At 37.5% G+C, this 25,305-nt stretch overlaps 2 protein-coding genes across 2 annotated transcripts in view; one reads left to right on the top strand and one right to left on the bottom strand.

The window, feature by feature from the left end:
• Positions 1-2,078: 2,078 nt before the first annotated feature.
• Positions 2,079-3,305, bottom strand: KLLN (killin, p53 regulated DNA replication inhibitor). Its single transcript, XM_066350225.1, is given in 3 exon segments — positions 2,079-2,696; positions 2,699-2,795; positions 3,187-3,305. Coding segments are annotated over 3 exon segments (834 nt in total).
• A 762-nt stretch (positions 3,306-4,067) lies between these two features.
• PTEN (phosphatase and tensin homolog) overlaps positions 4,068-25,305 on the top strand; it is a gene marked incomplete at its 5' end in the record, with an annotated part of 89,264 nt that continues 68,026 nt past the window's right edge. Inside the window, one exon of the mRNA XM_066350224.1 lies at positions 4,068-4,869. Coding sequence (XP_066206321.1) covers positions 4,068-4,869 — 802 coding nt within the window. The remainder of the gene's footprint in view (positions 4,870-25,305) is intronic.

Here is a 25,305-nt window from a genome sequence, read left to right as displayed (position 1 = left end):
TGAAACTATAATTAAAGCTCATTTGTCATGGTCACTAATTATTTTATATAGTTAGTCTCCCTGATGATTTATATAATTCTCCTTTTGTTACAAGCTATTATTCCTGCCTAGGGTGTTCTGAATCCAGACAGGTAAAGGACTGAATCAGTGCTTGCACCCTAGTGAGTATTGTAATATCTATACAGCAAAGCAGATATTTGCCAATGAATTTTTTTATGTTTATTTTATTGATTTTAGAGAGAGAGGAAGGGAGAGAGAGAGAGAGAGAGACAGGAACAACAATCTGTTCCTGTATGTACTCTGACCAGGGATCCAACTGGCAACCTCTGTATTTTGGGATGATGCTCTAACCAACTGAACTATCTGGCCGGGGCACCACTGAATTTTTAAAAATTATTAAAAAAATTTTTTTTTTCTGTATATTAGATAGGTTAAGCTATTTAGAGGTTTCAGTTCTACCACTTGAGTAAGGGGATTTCTTTGATAGAAGGAAAAGTGAAGAAAAACAAAAAATTGAAAAAGGATACATCAGTATTTCCTTCAGGAATTTGCTTAACAGTAGGAAGCGGAGGAGGTTTTTATTCAGCAACTTCTAATAACCACCTGATATCGCCGTCAGGCTGGCAAATATCTGCCAACACTGGTGAACCTTTCATTCACACTAGCGAAAGGTAGAGGGCCCTGATGTTCAGAGTAGCAGCAGAACTCTGTCCTATTTTCTCCCTTTAGCTGATGGAAGTGCTGTGGGCCAGTCTTACATCCGGGCAGTTTAGTGCTGGTGATGCACACGCTCTTGGCTCCAGAATAAGTCTGTGCCATGGAAAATGAAAAGAATCCCCTCTCCTCATGCTGAACTCCAACAGGGTAGAAATGAATCCATTTTCTTGCCAGGAGTGGATTTCAGACTTCCTCAGATTCTAGAAGAATCATCCTCTCAATGGGTAGGCTTCAGGGACTCTGGGGACAAGCTCAGCAATCTGAGACACAAACATGGAACATCTTACCCCTCCCCAATCTATTTCCCTTCATTTAACTTCATCTGCACTTTCTCTCTGCCCATCAAGCAGTAGCTGACACTCAGTTGAGCACTGTTCAGGTTCTTACCATGCAGCCTAATGAAACACCGAGAATTCAGGGACTCCTTATCCTTGGTTATTTGTAAAATAAAGAAATTTCTAGTTCACACTAGGCTATGTGGACAGGGTCTTCGTCTTTGGAAACCAAAGTAGGAGTAGGCCTTTCTCCTACTCTTTCCAGGCTGCCCTCTATTTCCTTTTCCACTTATGGCCCCTGTCTTCCTCAAGCTGACCAGGCCCACGCACAGAACCAGCTTCCTGTAAATATTGGCATTGCAGGTTCAGCAGCATGCTAACTATTGTAGACCTATCTTAAAAGGACATCGTATATAAATGCCAAGATTTATGGCGCCTAAGAGATGGCAAAGAACAGTGTAAGCACCTTTGGTTTAATTAGTAGTCTTGGAGTTAGGCTGTGGCTTCTAAGCCAGGTCTCCTGGGGTTTCTAGTCTTCAGGGGCTGCCTGCAACTATGATGTGCTCATATACAATCTTCTTTTTCACATACTGAATAAATTATCTTTAGACCTTTTTAGGCATCCACTCCCAATTACTGCAATAGGCATACAAATGGATCTCTCTATTCTCTCAGTGCCTAAAAATACAACTGCCTCTCAGGCTAGGTCTCAACACAGATACTTCGGGACTCCAATTGTCTCATGAGTTCTACTTCCCAGGGGAAAGAAAAGGAAGAAATTCCTACGTTGGGGTTGATTGATGCCTATTTTCTCCTAGCAGAAGGTGGACAACTTGATTTGCAGCTGATCAATGTACAGGTAAAAGTGCTCCAGTTCTCGCCATTTCTGAACCAGCTTCCTCACAGGGATAGGTCAACTAATGGGGCTGTAAGCACACTTGACAACTTTGCTCTGGGCTGACGGCCATTGACTAGTTTCTCGGACCAGATAAGTAACTTGGCCGAGTTTACAGTAGGTGGGGCGCGCTCACCAGCTCTGGCCAGCTTAGGGTTAGTGACTGGAAGTTTGTTGCAACATCAGAGTATTCAAACGGCAGGCTGCTGCAAAAGATAACGCTCTTGCCCCGCAAGCACAGCACCAGAAAGGCTGGCCCTAAGGGTCAGGGCACTAGCGAGGGGGCGACATAGTGCCCCCCAGGCACAGCCCCTTCTACGGTAGAGAACGCGCAGTGTCAGCCGATACAGAAATAGACGTCTCAGGTCTTGGCCATTTAGCTTGCTCTGTGAGTAGCAGGCGACGGGTGGGACGAGCTTGGGGACTTTCATTCTGAGGTCTGTAAGAAGGAGCGGCCGCAGCCAGCGGTGCGGGAAGGCGGGGAGGCACGTGCTTGGATGGGGGTGCTTGTGTAACCAGCTTCCCAGGCGTCAGCCCCGACAGCGCTCGGGTGGGTGACTCTTCTGAACTAGCTTTTCCGCCGTGAACCGAGAGGCTCCGGGGTCCTGCTGCCTGCACAAGGAGGGCACGTCCCCAGCAAAGGAAGCGAACCACTAGCCTCTCCAGCTATCACAGGGCAGTGGGAATTTGGAAAGTTCCCCAACTAGGAACACACGTGACCTCCTCCTGAAAGTAGTTCCGACTGTGGCCCCTGTATCCCTCCACCTCCTTTTGAACACTCCTCGGCCTCCTCGGCCCCGCCCACTCGCAGAGGTTGCAGTTTCCTACCGTCGCGTACTTCACATTCCGGGCCAGCAGCCCCGGCCTCCAGCGCGCGCCGCCCGGCTAGGGGAGCGCGGAACCCAGCCCTAGGGCGATCCACCCCTCCGCGTTTTCACGGAGGCCCGAGAGGGGCGGGGCAATGTGGCGCCCAGGCTCGGGCTGGAGCTCGGCGCGGTGAACCGAAGCAGAGTCCCGCCGGGAGGAAATGCTCGGCCCTGCGGGGGGCAATGCGCGGCGGGGTGCACCCACCCTGGGGATTCGCTTTCAGTCCACCTAGCTAGACAGTTGTCCTTTCGGACCTAGAAATTCAGGGACGATGTTCTCACACTTCGCTTCCTGGACTGGGAGCTTTAATTTTCAGGGCAAAAGAGGCCGAGTTGCCGGGGAAGCGGGAGGTGGGGCGGTGAGAGGGGGCCGGATGAGGTGATGCACTCTGGAGACACAATAGGGGGTTATTCTTTGTGCTCAGACGGACACCTTGAGGACCCGGTGGGGTGGGGGAGGGAGGGGGGATTTCTAGGCAAAGGCTGCTGCAGTCCAATCTCTGCGGAGGATGGTGACCCGACAAGGGTGTAAGAAGCGAGGCTGCAGGCCATGCCCGGGAAACCGAGCGGCGCAGGCGGGGTGGGGGGTCCTCGCTGCAGGGACCGTCCCTGCATCTCCCTGGTCCCTGCATCTCCCTGTACACTGACCGGTGCAAGTCACTCGGGCCTTTGCACCTGTACACAGGTAACCTCAGGCCCGAGGCTGACACCACTCAACGCACTCGCCTCTCAGCTGTCACCTTTGCATCCCGCAACAGCCGACTGCGTTTCTGGGCCCAGGACGGGGCTTAGCTCGCCCCCCCCCCCCCCCCGGGTTGCTGTAGAAGAAGCCGCGGCAAGTGCAGCTACCTACAGGCGGGCGCCTCGGAACAAGCCCGAGCGAGCCCCGGACGGTCACACTGGGCATGCTCAGTGGCACTTGCAGGTTGGGGCTCGGCGTTCACACCCGGAGCGGCCGCTCCTGCCCCCTCCTATCGCCCCGGCCCTACCCCGTCCTGCCCTCCCCTCCCCGCCCGGAGCGCGAGGCTGCCCACCCCCCGCCCTCCCTCGGGTTCCCGAGGCGCTCGGGCTCTCCGCGCGGCGGCGGAGGGGGCGGGCCCACCGGCGGACGGTGATGTGGCGGAACTCTTTGTGCACTGCGGCAGGATACACGTTCGGTCGCTGGGACGCGACTGCGCTCAGTTCTCTCCTCTCGGAAGCTGCAGCCATGATGGAAGTTTGAGAGTTGAACCGCTGTGAGGCGAGGCCGGGCTCAGGCGAGGGAGATGAGAGACGGCGGCGGCCGCGGCCCAGAGCCCCTCTCAGCGCCTGTGAGCAGCCGCGGGGGCAGCGCCCTCGGGGAGCCGGCCGGCCGCCGGCGGCGGCAGCGGCGGCGTTCCTCGCCTCCTCTCCGTCTTCTTTTCTAACCGTGCAGCAGCAGCCTGTTCCTCGGCTTCTGAAAGGGAAGGTGGAAGCCGCGGGCTCGGGCGAGAGCCGGCTCGGGCTCGGGCGCGGCGGCGGCACCTCCCGCTCCTGGAGCGGGGGGGAGAAGCGGCGGCAGCGGCGGCGGCCGCAGCGACTGCAGCTCCGGGGAGGGGGTCGGAGTCGCCTGTCACCATTTCCAGGGCTGGGAACGCCGGAGAGTTGGTCTCTCCCCTTCTCCTGCCTCCAACACGGCGGCGGCGGCGGCGGCGGCACATCCAGGGACCCGGGCCGGTTCTGAACCTCCCCTCCGCCGCCGCCGCATCCCCCCTGGCCCGGGCTCCGGAGGCCGCCGGAGGAGGCAGCCGTCTCGAGGATTATTCGTCTTCTGTCCATTCCGCTGCCGCCGCTGCCAGGCCTCTGGCTGCTGAGGAGAAGCAGGCCCAGTCGCTGCAACCATCCAGCAGCCGCCGCAGCAGCCATTACCCGGCTGCGGTCCAGAGCCCGGCGGCAGCAGAGCGAGGGGCATCGGCGACCGCCAAGTCCAAAGCCATTTCCATCCTGCAGAAGAAGCCTCGCCACCAGCAGCTTCTGCCATCTCTCTCCTCCTTTTTCTTCAGCCACAGGCTTCCAGACATGACAGCCATCATCAAAGAGATCGTTAGCAGAAACAAAAGGAGATACCAAGAGGATGGATTCGACTTAGACTTGACCTGTATCCATTTCTGCGGCTGCTCCTCTTTGCCTTTCTGTCACTCTCTCTTAGAACGGGAGAGTAGTCGGATGCGAAATATTTCTATAGTTGGGGTGACTATAACGTTTAATCCTGGTCGAATTTCTAGATTATATATATATATATTTTGTGTCCCTTTTGAATGCATTCAACCTGGGGTGTGTTCGGTTAGACGGAACTCTTGCCTGGGTGCAAGTGTCAAGGCACCGATTGGTTTCTTAGCCTGTCAGTGAGGTCCCTTCCTAAAGGCTATTGTCCGTTAATGCCGAGTACAGGACGCTGTTGGGGATTAGTGAGTTTGGTAATCCGGCCTACTAAGTGATCAGAAAAGCAGACGCTTGGAGATGGAGCATATTTCGATTAAATCTTGGCTTTAGGCCCTAGATCAAGGGTATAGATCAGATTAAAATAAAAATTAGTGTTGCACGTACACATATTGCATCAGAATCTTGCAGTGATTGTTCTTAGTTTCCTGGGTTGCATTGATAGATCCTTTTAAAATGTGAGTTGTGAGCTGATTTGCATAATTTTAGAAGTAGAGTCATTTTTAGCTTCTATGGCGCTCGTTTGAGGGCAAAAGTAGGGTTTGTATGTTTAAGTTAATTACAACTTTGACCTGCATTTAGAAGTTTTGTCGTTTGAGATGAATAGTGCCAGAATATGCCTCGTGGGTGGACTTATGCGTACTTATTAGATCTTTGTTAAATTTGCCTTTTTCCTCTCCTGATGGGGTGATGTAGGATAGGGCATGAAATTTGCAGTTCAAGTAGCATTTTATATTCAATGCTCTTGTTACACCTAATAGAATGGAGATTGAGTGGTTTTTGATCCCCGATAATAATGTTGTGTAGGTTCAAGGGATTGTGTATAGCAAATGGTGATTGCAAAGATTAAACTTCAGTTCTTACTTGAAATTTAAGTATTGTGATGCCAGAATTGCTACTCAACCTTATTTAGGTTTCAGGTCTTCTGACACTTGGGTGTCCCTTAAATTTACCCTGACTCGTGTAGAATGTCACGTATGGTTTACTAGCTAATAACCAGAAAGGCTGGCAATAGTGGATTACCCCAGCTTCAGATAGTAGTAGGTATGCTAGCTTTCTTCATACAGTGTTGTATTTAGCTAGTCAGCTTGTATAATACAAGACAGAAATTTTAATGGTGTAGGTGTATAGTTTTGGTTGTCTAAAAGTTAGGCCTTTGTCTTTCAAAAGATAGTGATTATCAAAAGGCATTAATTTTTGACGTTTGAGATAATACTAAACTGGTTTTGATGAAGGATGTGGACAGAGCTCCTCCTTTTTGCAGAGTGGAAAGTATCACAAGAAGTGAAGGTTACTGGTAAGCTAATGTATAAGGTATGAAAAACAGAATGAAGTTACTGGTCAGAGGTGACTGAAGAATTCTATTAAGGCCTCTATTAAGACCAAAAATTTGGTGGTATGAATTGTAGCAGTGGACAGTGTTTAGTTAAAATTATGTAAGTGCATAAGTGCTAATAGAGTAGTATTAGTAAAAATTATTTTAGCAAATATCAAACGTTTTGCTAAAAGGTAGAGTGACACTAACATGTATATGTCCTGCTAAATATTGTGGGTTTTTTTTTTTAGGAATACATTTTATATCTGAATAAGTTATATTTCTTTTGATGTGTAGCTTCACATAAATGTGCACAGCTAGTCTGTCCAAGTTTTGTTTTAAATGATAAAAGTTCTTGAAGAAATAGCTTTACAACACACAAAATGTTGACAGTTTTCTAAGTTAGAACTAGTATTGAAATAATTGGAAATTGTGGAGATTGAATTAACTGAAAAACTTGACTAAGGCTGAACTTGACTTGCTTACCTAGAAGATAATTAATTATGGGAAAACTCTTCTGATATGTAACATTTCAGAAGTATTGTACTAATTATTGACAGTCATGCAGATACATAAGAACAAATTAATTTAATGTTTATTTAACTTTTTTTAGAAAGCCCTCATTTAACAAAATTTCTAGAATGCCGTTCGGTATACACATTGCTTTTAGTAATCAAGTTTATTTTTGCTATTTTTAATTTACCCATTTGATTTAAAATTATCAGGGCTATAAAATGAAAACTATTCTACCAGATGCTTTTTATGTGAGTAGTGAGGTGATTGGCTATTTCTTCTTTCATTTCAAAGTATGTGAAATTTATGTGGCTTAAAACTTTCTCTCAAACTGTATTTTTAGTTATAGTATGCATAGAAAGCAGTATCAAGTGTTGCATCAAATGACTAATAACACTTAATTTCTAGAGTTGTGGTTTTATTGAGCCAAATATTGATATGAAAAAAATTACTTAGGAAAAAGTCAGTGAAGGGCTGACTTTTTTTTTTTGATACTTACACTTCCAGTGATTTTGATATACCAAAGCACTTTGGTTTGCTTGGTTTCACTTTGGTGTTTTTGTTTGTTGTAGGGGGAAAAATTAAAATGGTCATTGAAGCCTTTTTCTGGCAGCTTGTAGGATCTGTTTTAACAGCCTGTTAAAAGTTAAATTCCTTTATGAAAGTAGTGATTGGAGTCTTTTACCTGAATAAAGGTTAATAATGAAGTGATTTCTCAAAGGAAAATTGAAGACCATAATTCAGTTGTAAAAGATTTTTGCAAAATTGAATTATTCTAAAAAGTAATTTGTTGATAGGATTTTTTCCTTAAATTAGTCTGGAAAGTAGTGTTAACATGAGTCTAAACTATTTAGTGTCTTTAGATTTCATGGAAACTTTAGGCTTCTCGTATTTTTATTGCTTGATAAGTTTGTGTCATTTCAAATACTAACTTTCATGGGGACTATTTTTAACTTGCAGAGAGTTCAGTAACTATTGAAATTAGCAATATTATCTCTTAAGATTAGTGATTACTAAAATGACCATATTGTGAGGTTTTTTTAAATAAAAAGATTCTATTCATAATTTTTATTTTACAATTTTTATTGAGATTATATATCTGCTAAGTTGCATTTCTTTCCTGAACAACATAACCAGGCCAACTAATTGCTATATGATCATTTACAAACTTCCATTTTTATAAAGCTTATTCAAGAATAAAGTGCATCTGAAGGGAGAGTAATTTACAGTGTATGTGACTCAATATAAGGAAAAGGAATTTTATTGCTGTCCATTGTAAATGTTTGCACAGTAGTACAGTCACCAAGGCAGATTTACATTGCTTGTAATATACTAGAATACTAAATGAATAAATATCATAAAATGTGAGATATAATCACCTTTGTTTTATTATTAATTTAATTCTAAAATTGATTTTACTTGTGCAGTTTTGTAGTGCAAGAAACATTAAATGATTTTAATTTCTGGAGAAATAGTACTGGTTTTTGCAAAATGAATATGAGTTTGAAGACAAGGATTCATTTTGTTTATTTCTGGGTCCCTAACACATAAAAGTTTCTGGCACTTATGAAGTGCTTAGTAGATATTTGTGGAGTATGAAATTAATTGAATTTAAAAGATGGCTATCTTTTTTTAAAATTGAATTTATTGGGGTGACATTGGTTAATAAAATTATGTAAGTTTCAGGTGTGCAGTTCCGTAATACATCATCTGTATATTATATTGTGTGTTCACCACCCCAACCGTAATCTTAATTTTAAATTTAGTTTTAGATAGTACAGAAAGATGCATTTGTATGTATTATTTTTTAGAATTTTAACAGCATAAGAATGGCAGCTGGCGATACTACTTTAATTTTTGTGTTTAACAGTTTACCTGTTTTTTTCCTAATAACTATACCCAATATACAAAAATATTAATGTTACAAAACTCCTTACTTTTTGGAAGTGAAGTCTCCTATTATTATTTTCAAGTGTTTTTATTTTGAGATTTGCCCCGTTTGCTGTTTGTTCAGTGGGTGATAGCTTAATACTTTTTAATCATTTTTAAGGCACATAAGAAGTAATTGCTTCAAGTTACTTTTCATGGAGGAGTATTTATTAGGGATAATCAATTCACAAAGTTTCAACACTAACTGATACTCAGTAAACATTCTGTTTTTGACTTTTTACCTCAGCCTTTTTAGTAAGACAAGTATAGGAAATGTTTTTATATTAATATCATCAAATCCGAGTTTGTAAAGAGATAGTTAGAAATGTACATACATTCACTTAACTTTAAATGTTAGACCTTGACTGTACTATAAGGATTTAACTTCAGAATATTTGTTATTAATGTAGTATAAGAAACTTATTTGGTATCCTATTTTTCCTGTAGAGACCAGTAGTTCTGAATTTTTATTATGTAGAGCCCTCTTTTTAATTTTTTTTTATTTTTTTAAAGTAAGAAGCAGAGAGTCAGAGACACAGAGTCCTACTTGTGCCCTGACTGCTGTCCACCCTGTGGATGAGCTCTGCTCATCTAGGGCCATTGCTCCATTGCTTCACAGCTGAGCTATTTTAGTGCCTGAGGTAAGACCATGGAACCATTCTCAGCACTTGGGGCCAACTTGCTCAAATGAGCCATGGCTATAGGAAGGGAAGAGAGAGAGAGAGAAGAGGGAGAGGGATGAGAAGCAGATGGTCTCTTCTCTTATGTGCCATGACAGGGAATCGAACCTGGGACATCCACAAGCTGGGCGGACACTCTACTACTGAGCCAACCGGCCAGGATGAGCCCTCATTTTTATACACCTCCCCCTTCCCCATTAGATAAACTGGATTTTAAGTATAGTTAGTGTTGGAGAATTCTTTTGTGACCTGAATTCATTAAGAAAAGGTATTAGGTAGAACTAGTCAGTGCTTCTCTCTGTCTCCCCCTCTCCTTTTCTCCCTTCTCCCCTTCCCCTCTTCTCCTTTTCCTCCCCTCTTCTCCTCTTCCTGTCTTCCCTTTCCCTCTCCCTCTTTCTCACTCCTTTCCCTTCTCCCTCCCTCCTTTCCCCTCTGTCTTCCTTCCTCTCAAATCAATGGAAAAAATTTAAAAAATGGTGTTAGGATTTGTTCTAAGGATAGTGATTTAAGACATTTGTATCTACTTGTGAGATTGGGGTCAGGAGTGATTTCAGTAAATATCCTGTTCTTTGTACAGTTGCTCTCTATCTGGTAGCACTTGCTATCAGAGAGAGATACCAGTAATGTTGAAGTTAGACTGACTGAATAACCTTAAGCTGGTAAGGATTTATTGAGAAAACTGATATCCTAATTCTTTTATATACTCAGTACATGCTCCACATGCATTCTTTGCTAGGCGGTCAAAAGCATTTTGGTCTGTGAATAATGAGTCTCTTTGGAAGTATTAAATATACACACTTGCTGATGTAAAATACTTTCATTTGTCAGGAAAGGTGAAATTAGTATATTGGATTTGACTGTTCACTATCCTCTATATATTGTTTTCATTAGTTACAGATACTAGCAGTTTGTTTTTTTAATATAATATGCACTGGAATAAAAAAGGCTGTTGCAAAAATTAATATAAGAGGAATAAATGTAATTTAGGGGTGAATTGATTTTGAAAGGGAAGTTTTAATTTAGTTCAAGTATGTTAAGGCAGATACTCTTCATTTGCCTCAGTTGGCATTTCATAGATGGGTGGATATCATCAGATTATTAGGTATACACTTTTTGGTAGTGGTAAGAATATTGAGAGATGGTTACTGTGGCTGAACCTGCCAGCAAAAGAATATTCTTAATCTGTACATAGTGTGAAAAAGAAGACTGCATAGAATGTTCGAACACATTTAAGTTAGATTCACTCTCCATAAGTATGAACAATGAATTTATATAGACAGAGAATCTGACTGTAAGTGTGAATATTCTGTGTATACAGGTAAATAAATATAGTTAGCAAACTACCCTAATATTTCTTTAAAATGAACTATTTTCTCTTTAAAGAAGAGATTACCTAGGTGGATATTATTTCAGAATTTTCAAATAAGGTTATATCTTTTTTAGATTACAATAAACTATTGAGTATTAGTTTTATTTACACATTGTGTGTGCATTGTTTTACTTTGCATTTTATTTTATTTTTAAAGTATTTTTTTAAAGTCTTTATTCATTTTCTAGAGAGGAGAGAGCGAGAGAGAAGGGGGGAGGAGCAGGAAGCATCAACTCCCATATGTGCCTTGACCAGGCAAGCCCAGGGTTTTGAACCAGTGACCTCAGCGTTCTAGGTTGACGCTTTATCCACTGCGCCACCACAGGCCAGGCATTATTTTGCATTTTAGATTTTAGAGTGGCAGTGTATACTCTGTAGCCAGCCTGCCTTGTGTTGGAATACTGGCTCTGCCCTTTAGTAGCTGGATAACTTAACTCTCTTAATCAGTTTTATTTGTAAAATGGGGATAATGGTGCTACCCACATGAAGTTTTCCTTGGAGAATAAATGAGATAATACAAGTAATTCAGTGAGCATATACCTGCCACATTGCAAATACTTAGGTGATAGCTGCTTCTCTTAAAAATCATAATTTCCTATTACCCATGTATGAGAAATTACTTGTATTTTCATTTATGGGAGTAGCAGCGATTATAACTGAATTTCCTCAGTTTTGGATACATTAGAATATTAATTGGTTTAAGCTCTGAGTTTTGGTTTTGTTTTTTTTTTAAAGATTTTATTTATTGATTTTACAGAGAGGAGAGGGGTGTAGCAAGAGTTGCAACTTGTAGTTGTTTCACTTTAGTTGTTCATTGGTTGCTTATCATATGTACCTTGACCCGGCAAACCTGGGGTTTTGAACCAGTGACCTCAGTAGTTTAGGTCAATACTTTATCCACTGTGCCACCGCAGGCCAGGCAAGCTCTGAGTATTTTTTAAAATAGGGAGTATTCCATTAGGAGCTCTGAGTATATATAAATGTAACATATCTATGATTTTGTTGTTTCATCATAAAAATAATAATAAAGCTCCGCTTACTCATACTATTGACCAAGCAAGTTAATTATGCTAATCAAAAAGTATTTGCTTTAAAATACTAAGGTAAGATAAAAAACTTCCTAATATTAAGGCATGCTAAAGCAGAAGTTTCAGGATAAAAATTTGTTGTAATATATTTTCTTTAGTGTTAACGTTAGGTCAACTTAAGTATGATATTTTTATTCACAAAGAGTAATCTCTGCCTCACATGAAAGAAAACTTTTAATGTATGAATCAAGAGTTATGTAAACTATCAAAAAGTTTATTTCTTAGCATTTTTCTTTAAGTTCAGATTTTGTGTGACTCATGCAGTTTGGAATACCAGTTACATTTATTACAATACAATTTATACTTAATCTGGCAGTGTATTAATATAATATAGGAATTTAAATTTAGTGTGAAACCATTGTATTGTTGTGTAACATTTTCACATTTAATCAAGTTTCTCAGTATAATTTTAGGCCTTAGAAATGATAAGAAAGAGTTAAAGGGTTTTTTTCTTAATTTATTCTCATCAGGTATGGAGAAGTATGAAAGAAGTTTGAGACCTGCCTAGTAAAGACTATTATGTGTGCATAGGGATCATTTTCCTCCTATTCTGGTCTCCCAGCTGCATCACAGTACCCTCAGTATGAAGCGTTTGATTCCCAGGCTTTTTTGCTTATTTGTTTGGCATTGCCGAATGAACAGTCCTGTCTAATTATATACGTGACTTTCTGATTATGGGATTTTAAACATATTCTGTGTATTGTAAAAATAAGGCTATATTTAGTCCAAATTTAGGTTGTAGAATTGAAGTGTGCATTTTGACATCTTCTGGGAAAATTGAGTTGTCTTTGAACACTTTCTCACGTCTCTCTCTCTAATGCTATATGGACCGAGCTGTGTTTTGCTTTATATCACTGCCAAAACTTACAGTTAATTTGGTGTTAAAACCCTTCAGAATAGTTTTAAATTTCTTTTAGTTTTTATAGATTTTCAGGCTATAATACAATAAAGTTCTTTCATTCTGCTATTTTTATGTTTATATGTTTTGATCTTTTAAAGAGAATGTAATTAAGGTATGAAATGCATTGTGATTTGAATTAGATATTCTTCAAATCAGATATATTCGTAAAGTTATTTATAAATATAACATACATGTTCAAGATTGAAAACAACTCTGCTTTAAAATTTATGCAGTTTTTTTCCATTTAAAATTCTTTTGCTCATGAAAAATTACTCTTCTTTTGGAGTATTCTAACCACTCTGAACTAACTGGAGATTAAATAAGTACAATTGAAAGCCTTTTTCTACTTTTAAAATGAAATTTGGGGGATACGTCTAAGCTTGATATTTTTTTAAGGTATTTATTTTTAAAATGCATATTTATAAATTACTCTTGACTCTTTCAGAAACAAAAAGGGATGTCTGGACTTTTCAGTTTGTTTGTCCTTTTCCTCCTGTAATATAAAAACATTGCTTTGCCAGGCTTAATTTAGCCATGTTGTGAAATTTGCTTAACATTTTTATTTAATTATGGAAAATGAAAAAATGAGGAATTGAGTCAGAAGATTTTTTTCATTTTAATTAAAGTAATAAAGAAATAGAAAAAGCTAGCATGTACCCTGTCTTGTATTTGTTTAATTATTTTCTTTTTAATTAAAGCCTTTTCTTAATTATTGTTTGATTTGGTAAAGAAAAAGGCAACTTAAATGATAGGGCAAGCATTACTTTTCTCTTTTCTTTGGTAGTATAGGAATTGTAATTCCAGTGGAATCAGTAACTTGTTAAAAACTGGTAGACGACTGAGTCCAAGCAAGGATGGAAGGTTTGGGGGCACCTCTTGCAGTAATATTTGCAGTTCTGTTGTATCAGTGGTTCTCAAGCCTTAGCGGTATCAGAATAACCTGGAGGGCTAACCCATAGATTACTTGCTTTACCTCCAGAGTTTGATTCATAAAGTCTGGGTTGGGTCCTGAGAATTTGTTTCTAACAGGTTCCCAAATGATACTGATGCTGGTGGTCTGGGAATCACACTTTGTGAATCTACTGTATTACATGATCTCCCATCAAGCAAATCCTTAACGTGTTATCTCAGTTAGTTTAACAAGATTTACACACACATTATCTCATTAAATCTCTAAAGCCTAAATAGTTCAGCATGGCAAATAATATCCTGACTTTTGTAGATGAGCCATTGAGTTTAAGAAAGGCAGTGTAGTGGAATGGAAGACTAGATTTGGGAATCAGCTGGATGTCAAATCTAACTTAATTCCTTGCTAGCCACTTTGTCAGTTGTGTAATAAAAGATACACTAAGCTTTAGTGAACCCTAGATCCCACATCTCTAAACATGGCTTTAAAAATCCTTAATATATGAGGTGGTTTTTAGATTCGTTAGATGTATAGTTTAGACATTTTTGTTGGTCACAGCTTGGGAGGGAGGGCAAGGTGTAAGGGTGTTTATTGGGTAGAGGCCAGGAATGCTGCTCAACATTGTACAATGCACAGGACAGCCCATCCCTCAACAAAGATTATCTGGCCCAAATTGGTAATACTGCTGTGGTTGAAAAACCCTGATTTAGAGGCATAAAGTGTTTGGTATATCTTAAGTATAATATTCAGTAAAAGTATTTGTCCTTAGGTTGTGGTATTTAAGGTCAAATTGCTAATAAATGACGGAGTAGGCTTTTAACATTTAGGTTTTCTGACTGTTGCTGGGCCAGTATTCTTTATAAGATAAGAACTTTGTCCACAAAAGCTATTTCTGCTAACAAAAAAGGTTTATTTGAAGAAGATTCATGTGTTAGTAGGCTGATTGTGAAATTTTTACTTTCAAATTCTGTTAGAAACGGCTGAAGATATTTTCAATAAACATGTTAAGTGTATGTAATGCATTGCGTGAGGTATTCCGAAGGATGTTACATACAGAAACATACAGAACTGCTTTAATGGTATGGGTATGCTTTATGAAAGAAAGCCTTTAAAAATTTTTTTTATATTGCAAATAGTTTTTAAAGTAATTCTTAGCTTGTTTCCTTTAATTATGTAGTTGTTGGGAAATATTTTGCTTCCAGTATACTTGTATTTTGTTGTTCATTTATCTTCAACTTTTTTTAGTTGAAAGCTGCTTTTGTTATAGTCAGATATGGTGAAGTTAAATGCACTGATGTAAAAGGGCAAATTTCAACAATTTAAAAAACTTCATATCTTTCTAGATAGTGAAAGTAAAGCTGACGCTAAGGCTCTCTGATGCATGTATTACATTCTTTTCTAAACCCTAAATTTGCTATGTTAGCCTATTGAATTAAAGTGCTTTATCTAAATTAAAAATTTGCATTAATGTGAAATTTTTAGAAGAGTTTGGGGACAGAGTCTTAGATTAGTTTAGATATGAGAAGATGCCAGGGGAATAGCGTAGTGGATTCTGAGTTTATTTTGCTTTGTTTTGCTTTTAGGGCAAACATAATTACAAAAGTGTTCTAGTAATAGACTGTTTGCAATGATTTATTTCTGTTTGCTTCATTTTACAGTTTATTTTGCATCTCACTTTGCACAAGCAGAGTAAAATGTCAAGGCCTATTTTAAAAATTTTTAAGAAATTTAAATTGTGACTGAATGTTATTCTTTTTGAAATTACAAGAGATCTTCAGAGATACTGATACATATTTTTAAATTATTTCTTTGATGCATGATTGGTTATATTGTATTATGTGCCCACCACCCAAAGTCAAATCATCTTCCATCACTATATATTTGGCCCCCTTTACTACCCTCCCACCACCTTCCCTCTGGTAACCACCATACTGTTGTCTGTGTCTATGAGTTTCAGTTTTCTATTCCACACATGAGTGAAACGAGCCTTTTCTGACTTATTTCACTGAGCATAATGTTCTCAGGGTCCATCCATGTTGTCATAAATGACAGTATTTCATCTTTTCTTAGGACTGAGTTGTTATCCATTGTACATATGTACCACATCTTGAATATTTTAAATATTAAAAAAATTTAAATATTTAAAAACCAGGACTGCTAATCATGAAACCTTCAAATTTGTTAAGAAAAACAGCATTTATTGCTATAATTTAATTGAATAAGGCTTATGGTGTTTGTTTCAGTTTAAGAATAAAAACTCCATTTGCTTCCTGTTCTTAAGAAAATTTCTTTTATAAAAACATGATTAATTAAAGAGAATTTAGAATTTACCCATTGTCCTACTTTTCTAAAATTTTATGTTTCCCTATTAGCTTCTTGTTTGTTCATATGCATCCAGTTTTTGTTTTGTTGTTGTTTATTGTATTGATTTTTAGAGAGAGGAAGGGAGAGAGTTAGAGAGAGGAACATCTGTTCCTGTATGTGCCCTGACCGGGTGATCAAACTGGTAACCTCTGTGCTTTGAGATGATGCTCTCTAACCAAGCTATGTGGCTAGGGCTTTTTTCTTCTTCTTCCCTTTGTTTATTCATATGCATCTGTTTTAAAATGTAATTTATCAGAGGGAGCTTAAAGGGGTGTGTGTACTTGAACAATTTTCAAAGCACCTCATAATTGCCTAAAGTAATGATTTTTAAATGGTGAAGTCATTAAAAATATTTATTTCCCTATAGTTACACTTTAAACATTTTTCCAGTATTTGACATGCATATATATGTATAGATATTTTCTAATTTTTCTTTAGAGTGGATCTAAGATGGCCTAAGTTTAGAAAATATTTTCATGACTTTGATTCACAAAATCATAATCTGTTACACCAGAAATAGCTGAAGTGTTGTAGTCTTGACACTTCTTATTTTTACTTATAGGGAAGTTATTCCGTATTTAACATTTTGAGCATATTTTACTTATATGAGAGAAATAATATTTGAACAGTTTTGATCTGTCAAATTTCTGTTTCCTATTGTAGAAATACTATGTTGAAATTAAGTGGATAGAGAAGTAATAATTTGAAAAAAACATCATTTTATCCTAAAGTAATAGGAATCTTATTGCTTTCCTGTCTTTAATGAGAAAACAGTATGGCTTGTCATGATTTTACTGTTCCCTGGAGCATATTTTAAGTGATTTAATTTATATTTGAATAGTTGCCTCAGTAATTGGTGATTAATTGATAAGGTTTGCTGTATATTTGCATTTATGATCAAAATTAATTTTGTGGTAAAAAATTGCATGTTAGTTTATGTCATACCTTTTTTTAAGTGTCAGATACTTAAAAAGGTAATAATTTAAAACATTCGTTAAATGATAATTCATGTAGTTAGTATTAAAAACATTAAGGAAGAAACACATTTTCTCTTTTAAACAAAATTAATTTTAAGAGTAACATTTTTCCAAGTAAGGAAAAGTTGTTTCAGTTCTTATGGAAATTTTGATCTACTTGTGGTATATATTGTACATTCTTGGGTGCTAATGAAAACATAATGAAGGCAAAAATATTTTGTTTGATAGTGTATGCATGTATGTGTTTTGAAAACTCGAGAATCAATCTAACATCTGAATAATTTTTGTAGAGTAGTTGTAGGAAATCCATATAAAAAATAATTTAGTTCATTGAAACTAATTTTACATATCTAGGTTTTGTCCCAGGTGATCAAAATTATATATGATACTGTGAAATAGCTAAGGTACTAATTATTAAGGCTATTTTGGAATCTTTTTTAATACTGAAAAGGTCACACTGATTGTGATTATTGTGTATTGTCCAAGAACTAAGGCTTGCTGTTACTTAAACATAGGAAAAAGTTAAGGAAATCTAGTGATATAAGTGATTTTGACACTTTTGTTTTTGGGATTATCTGTTATTTATGACTTTTAAAGACATGTCAAAATTTTAAGCTTTTATGAAAATGAAACAGTGGTTATGCTGCAGTTTTTTATTTTTCTACTAAAATGCAAAGATACCGCTTGAGAACTAACGATCTTGTAATGAAAGTCTGGCTTTTATTCATTTAGTTATGTAAGATTGTTTGGATATTTAAATAGAAACATGTTTTAACTTGATATTATGTTATAGAAGATATTGAAAGCTTTAAACTGTAGTTTTCCTAACAGTTTATATATATCAATTCATTATTATAAAACTTAATTGGACAACTGACAAATATTCCTTAAAAATTTGCTTTAAATATATTCCAAGTTTTCTTTTTTCTTCTCCTACAACTCAGCTAGTAAATGAGTTTCCCGGTTTAAGATACTAGTGTTGCATTTTGAGCCACTACAAAAGTTTCTATAACTTAATTTCTTTTTATCTCTAGGCTTTTGGTCTTGCCAAGTTGCATGGAAGTCTTTAAAATTGCATATTGGGCTTATAGGACTTGATTAATTTTTATGTATTTATTTATTATGTTAACATTGCTTTTTATTGAGAAGTTTGTTTTCATGCTAAATGATTAATGTAATGAGATACAATATTTCAGTTTAGATACGATTTTGAATTTATGTTCTCAAATGCAACTTTGTGTCTAGGGTCTCTATTCCTTTAATAACAAACATCTTGCCAATTTCAAATTAATGTCTGATGAAAGTGGATTGTTTTACTAAGTCAGTTTGTAGAATTTGTTCAGACCTGAATTGAGGCCATAGAAAGAATGATACCTTTTTAGATAGATAATGTGTGCATAAATTATATCTCTTACATTAAATGAGGCACACATATAGCTGAGCTTTTTATCCAAATATTAAAAGTTTAAAATCTTTAACTGTTTTGTTTACTTAACAGTATTTAAAGGGTATGATGTTAAAGAGCCCCCTTTCCTTGTTTTAATTTCTGTTCCTCTCATCTAACTATTGGTTATTTTGTCTTTTTGTATATTAAACTTTGTTTTTTAAGTTTGTTTACTGGTTGAAAAAGTTGACTCCTTAATTTTTTTCCTTTTACATTTCAGCTTAATTATTTTCCAAGATTTTGAGTATGTTCTCTTTACGAAGATTCCACAGCTAACCATGATTAGTACTGTAATTGTGCTTCTCCCCCTCCCCCAAATTGTAATAATTAGAGTCATACTAAAATGGTATCTTTTCAGGAACAAGCATTTATAGGTAGCTAAAACTAAGAGTGTTATCTTTTCAAACCAAGCAATTTAGACTTATTCTCCTATCAGCATATTTTAAGATTGTATATTATTAAATTTTAAAATAGGAATTTTTTTTTTTTTTTTGCATTTTTCCGAAGCTGGAAACCGGGAGGCAATCAGACATACTCCTGCATGCGCCCGACCGGGATCCACCCGGCACGCCCACCAGGGGGCGATGCTCTGCCCATCTGGGGCATCGCTCTGTCGCATCCAGAGCCATTCTGACACCTGAGGCAGAGGCCACAGAGCCATCCTCAGCGCCCGGGCCATCTTTGCTCCAATGGAGCCCTGGCTGCAGGAGGGGAAGAGAGAGAGAGGAAGGAGAAGGGGAGGGGTGGAGAGCAGATGGGTGCTTCTCTTGTGTGCCCTGGCCGGGAATCGAACCCGAGACTCCTGCACGCCAGGCCGACGCTCTACCATTGAGCCAACCGGCCAGGGCCTAAAATAGGAATTTTAACTAGCATTTTAGTATATGTTATTTCAAATTCTTTGATAAACCACTTATTCAAGCGATTATAAAGTTGATATAATGATTAAAATGATATCAACTTCAGTGAGAATATGAATCAGATTTTGCAATATTCATATTCCTATAGAACATGGTGGTTATAAAATCATTACTTTGATTTTACCAAAATAATAATGAATGCCATTATGTGTGCCTTCATATTTTTAAATCCACATGTATTTCTAGTTCATATTTTTCTTAGATTAAAGTACTGCATGCACTTAGGCAAAACTACACTGCTCACAAAAATTAGGGGATATTTCAAAATGAATGTTAAGCCATAAAAATCCACTAATTTTTGTGAGCAGTATATTTTTACCCGAGAGGGGGATGGGGAAAGCAAGTCCTTTCTAATTGAGTTTCTGGCTTAAGGTATAGAATGAAGAGACTTGATTTTATTATATTAAAGCTAGATACAAAAGGAAGCTGTGTAACACATATTTGGAGCTTTTCTCCTTTAAAATGGTTCAAATTAATAGCTTTCCTTGAAATATAAATTTGATGGTTAGAAGTAAATTTAAAAATTATGCAGTTTGGGCCTGACCTGTGGTGGCGCAGTGAATAAAGCGTCGACCTGGAAATGCTGAGGTCGCCGGTTCGAAACCCTGGGCTTGCCTGGTCAAGGCACATATGGGAGTTGATGCTTCCGGTTTCTCCCCCCCTTCTCTCTCTCTGTCTCTCCCTCTTCTCTCTAAAATGAATAAATAAAAATAAAAACCCAAAAAACAAAAAATGAACATTCGCTCCATAAGACACATGGGCATTTCTCCCTGCACTTAAAAAAAATAAATTACGCAGTTTTGACTTAATAGGAAAAAGAAAACCAACTTGCCAGAGACACATTTGGATTAGAACCTTGTTTTCTTAGTACTTTGTGTGTGGTAGTTTTTGAGGATTAGGTAGGTAGTTCATGGTTGCATGTTAAAAGAGCAATACAGTTGGAAATCTTGGAATCTCCCCCCCCCCCCCCCCCAGGATGCTGTTTGCTAACATTGAGTGAATTTGGCATTAAATATTACTAGGCCTTTGTTCTCAAATTACTGAGATATCCCTTAGCATTTTCTGTACCGTAGCTGTTTGAATGTCTTTTTTCTGTAAAAGTTAATGCTTTTTCATTTTGCTTTGTAGACTAGCTAAAAGCTATTGCTTTAGGTAGTCACTTCTGTAAAGTAAATCATAAAAGCGTAGCTTTTATAATAGAATATTACAGAAGTAACTTGTAAGTCTAACATTGAATATAAAGATTAGAGTATAAAAATGCCTCATATACTTTATGGTAATGCTGGATCAATATTGTAATTTTAACTGATAATCTTTCATATGCTTTATTCTGATTTTGCTGTAGAAAATTAGAATATTCGGCTTAATTCAAGTATATAATGTTAGCATCTATGTCTAATGCATGTTGAACTGATAATATTTAACTTGTTACGTAAGTTATGGCCGTATTTTTTATTTTTATTGGTAGTCAATCTTAGATGTTTTTTAATGGTAGCAAGACAGTAGACATAGTGTGTGTGTGTGTGTGTGTGTGTGTGTGTGTGTGTGTGTGTGTGTGTGTGTGTGTATTTTAACAGCAGCAGAGTTCTGAAACAGGAAATCAGTCTTATCATATTCATCCAGAGACCTAGGAAGAAAGTAATTGTTTGGTATACTCGTTAAAACCAGTCGGTTGAGTAACCTAAATTTTTAGAGGTTCTGAGATGTAGGCTGTGAGAGTTGGGGATATATTATTTCAGAATTAAAAGCTACTCTCAAAAATGGATTAGATTAGTTGAGGGAACCAATACATAAAAAACTGTACTTTGGATTATAGAGTATTGTTAGCATTATTAGTGACTTGATAGGGTATTTTTTTTGCGATTGTAATTTTCTTAAATTTAAATAATTAAAATTTAAAGTGCCTTAATTTTTCCTTTAAAAATAACTTTTTAAAATGCAGTGTAATTTTACTATATCTTTCTGAAATGTTTTTCAAAATGATCTTAAACAGTTCAGTAGAAAAACGTTAATTATATTTCAGATGTTTTTCATTGGAAATTGTCTTTCCCTGATCATTAATGTACATACGCATATAATTACATACTTGTAATAAGTGTTTTCCTACTGTTCTGTGAGCTCTTTTTTTTTTCATAAATTTTCATCTGCCAGTAGGTACTTGTCATTTTTAAAGCTATACGGGTAATATTTCATCAGGCTAACTACTGTGCTTTGTTTAAGTCACTGTGTTAGGATTCTTTCTATTTTTTTCTTTTATAAGCAGCACTATTGTGAATATCTTTGTATAGTTTACTTTTTTTTTCCTTAGAGTACATTATTAGAGTGGGATTCCTGGAATAAAAGGTGCAACATTTTCATAGCTCTTTGTTAAGATTGTAGATTTCTTGTCAAATGAACCAATTTATAGTGTTGCTAAGTAGAATTAGTAGAAATTCTTAATGTTACCATTGAAGAATGTGATTTTTTATTTAAAAAGTGAGATCTAAACTTCTATTTCAAAGCAAAACGTGTAAACTTTTTAATCAGGATGATTGGCATATTATAAAAATGTGAGAGTTGTGACTTTTGAAATGTTTGGGGAAGTAAAAATTTCATTCGAGTTAATTTGGCAGTTAGTTTTCCTTTCTGGTTTGACAGTGCTAGCAGATAATTAAAAAGTGTTCTAAAGAAACTTAAATTTATGCTAAAGTGAATTTACGTTAATATATTGGAATTCTTTCATACTTTTTTTCTTTTATAATTTGTTTATAAAAACATTGTATTGAGTTGCCTTGTAATGGGACATTTAATATCACAGGACATTTGTAACCCATGCAATGCCAAGTAGTAACCCCTTATTTAGAGTTATAGGGCCCTTAAGTTTTATAAATTTAAAAGTATTTCCAGATATTTCATTTGATTCATGAAGCAGCCAATGAAAAAGTTACAGCAATTGTTACTGTCATTATTTTACAGAAAAACAAAACAAAGATCTTTGAGGCCCCAAGATTCTGAGTAATTTAACCTGAAGTCATATGCTTTTAAGTTACAGACTGAGGATGAAACTTGTCTTCTGTGTTAATGATGGTATGCATTAAGTGCTTAATACAGGGCCTGACACTTAGTAAATATTTGAATACTCCTGTGTTGCATCTGGTCATCTTTCTTTATTCTTAAATTCTTGTTTTGGGAGCATTCTTCTTCTAATATTTCTGTAGTTCAAGCTTTTGTACCTATTCACTCTTTGAATTTAGAAGTAAGATTTTAGGCTGCATTAATTTGGTTTGTACAGAAATAATTATATGCCTTGTAAGGATAAACTGTTTTTAAATAATGAATAATTAGCACTTTATCAACTGGAAAATTAAAGGAACTTCTACTCTTCTCCTAGTGTGCACCTTCAGTTTAGAAACCAGATCCAAACGTTTAGCACACTTAATAGGAAAAAATAAAATCTGATAAGAAGTAAAATTTTCCATTAAATGAAAAAAGTCATACAAGTTTATGAGAGTGGCTAGTATTTAAAGCATAATTTGATTGGAAGAAAAAATATGGATATAACTGTGACATACTTGGAAAGTATTTGTTGAATTTAAACAACATTTTTTTAAATTTTATTTATTTTTTTATTTTATTTTATTTTTTTCTTTATAGGGACAGAGAGAGAGAGAGAGAGGGATAGATAGCGACAGACAGGAACGGAGAGAGATGAGAAGCATCAATCATCATAAACAACATTTTTTGAGAGAAAATAAACCTAATGCAGCATATGAATCGGTGACTTAATTTCATTCTTTTCACCTGGCCTTAAGTGTCTGTTGGTTGAAAGCACTGACAGAAAGTAGGGGAAAAGGTCTAGAATTTCCTGGAAAATAAAATTAAATGAAGTATTGGTGTTTGCTAACTTGCTTCATTCAATTCTTGCTTTATCTTATTAGTCTGACTTGATTCTTTCACTGTTGCTGCTGGTTTAATTCAGTATTATTCTTGTGAACCGGGCAACTTTAGATTTGCTTTTGATGCTTTTTTTTCTTTTTTTTGGAGAGAAAGAAAGACAAGACAGGATGGGAGAGAGATTAGAAGCATCAGTCCGTAGTTGTTGCACTTTAGTTCAGCTTCTCATATGTGCCTTGACTGGGATCTCTAGCTGAGCCAGTAACCCCTTACTCAAACCAGCAACCTTTGGGCTCAAGCCAGGGACCATGGGATCATATCAATGAACCCACGCTCAAGCCGGTGCCCCCCCCTTCATGCTGGGGAGCCTGTGCTGGAGGCAGATGAACCCACGCTCAAGTCGGTGACCTCAGGGTTTCGAACTTGGGACCTCAGTGTCTCAGGTTTATGCTCTGCTCACTGCGCAACACTGGTCAGGTACTTTTGATGCTTTTTGACCATTAACGTCTGTAAATCTGTTTATCACTTTATATTTGTTCAGTCATATTTCATGTATGCATGTTGTTACTATAACTTTCAATTAACTAGAATTTAAAAATAGCTTGTTATGTGCTCTATGGAAATAATTTTCCTTAAAATAATTATAGCAGGGAAGAAAAATAGTTACTGGTTTGTATAGCAGCACTGCATTTTAGTTTATAACTTATTTAGGGTTAAGCATATCTATATTATATAATATGACAAAGAAAATTTTCAGAACTGCTTTACTTTTTTTTTTTTTTTTTTTTTTTTTTACAGAGACAAAGAGTCAGATAGTTAGGGACAGACAGGTATGAAGAGAGATGAGAAGCATCAATCATCAGTTTTTTGTTGCTACGCCTTAGTTGTTCATTGATTGCTTTTTCATAAGTGTCTTGACCGGGGACCTTCAGCAGACCGAGTAACCCCTTGATCAAGCCAGATGAGCCCGCACTTAAGCTGGCGACCCTGGGGTCTCAAACCTGGGTCCTCTGAATCCCAGTCCGACACTCTACTCACTGCGCCACCTCCTGGTCAGGCACTTTACTTTCAGTAATTATTATTTTTTTAACTTTTAAAAAAGATTTTATTTATTTATTTTAGAGAGGAAGGATGCAGAGAGAGTGAGAGAGAGAGAGAAAAGGGAGGAGGAGCTGGAAGTATCAACTTCCATATGTGCCTTGATCAGGCAAGCCCAGGGTTTTGCACTGGCAACCTCAGCGTTTCCTGGTTGATGCTTTATCCACTGTGCCACCACAGGTCAGGCTACTTTTAGTAATTATTAAAATAAGATTCAGTCTATGTGTAAAATAAGGTTAGGGAGCTGTTTTTTTATTATTTTCTACTTGAAAATTCTAGTTAAATTTATAGTATAAACCCCCTTAATTTCGGTTTAAATAAAATTTTGAGATAAGGTAAACTCATTAGATCTCAACTCAGATAGTTTTCTAAAAGATTATGTTAATTAGATGTAATTTGGAACTTTTTAGTGGTTTATTTTATGATTAGATGCTTAGAATATCCAGTAAAATTTTATTTAGCTAATATGGTAGCCATGTTATTTTATATTAGGTCAGTTGCATTATGATTATATTGATTCCTGTGGACAGACTTTAGAATTATCTTTTGTTATTTTGGGAGGGGTAAGGAGAACAGTGTTCTGTGTTGTGAGAAGGGATTGTGTAGCACTCGAATGGAGTGTCCAAATGATATATAATTATCAAAACTTATTAACTAATCACTTAAGATCTGTGTATTTTGGCTGACCAAACGGTGGCACAGTGGATAGAGCATGGGACCGGGACACGTAAGACCCAGGTTCGAAACCCTGAGGTTGCCAGCTTGCACGCGGGCTCATCTGGTTTGAGAAAGGCTCACCAGCTTGAGCCCAAGGTCACTGTCTTGAGCAAGGGGTCACTCGGTCTGCTGTAGGCCCCCAGTCAAGGCACATATGAGAAAGCAATCAATGAACAACTAGGGTGCCACCACTGTAAGTTGATGTTTCTCATCTCTCTCCCTTCCTGTCTGTCTCTTTCTGTCTTTGTCTCACACACACACACTAAAAAATCTGTATTTTAT

Source organism: Saccopteryx leptura, chromosome 9 (assembly GCF_036850995.1).
Source record: "Saccopteryx leptura isolate mSacLep1 chromosome 9, mSacLep1_pri_phased_curated, whole genome shotgun sequence".
Taxonomy (NCBI): domain Eukaryota; kingdom Metazoa; phylum Chordata; class Mammalia; order Chiroptera; family Emballonuridae; genus Saccopteryx; species Saccopteryx leptura.
The sequence above is the reverse complement of the archived record's forward strand: the minus strand, read 5'-3'. Positions and strand labels throughout refer to the sequence as shown.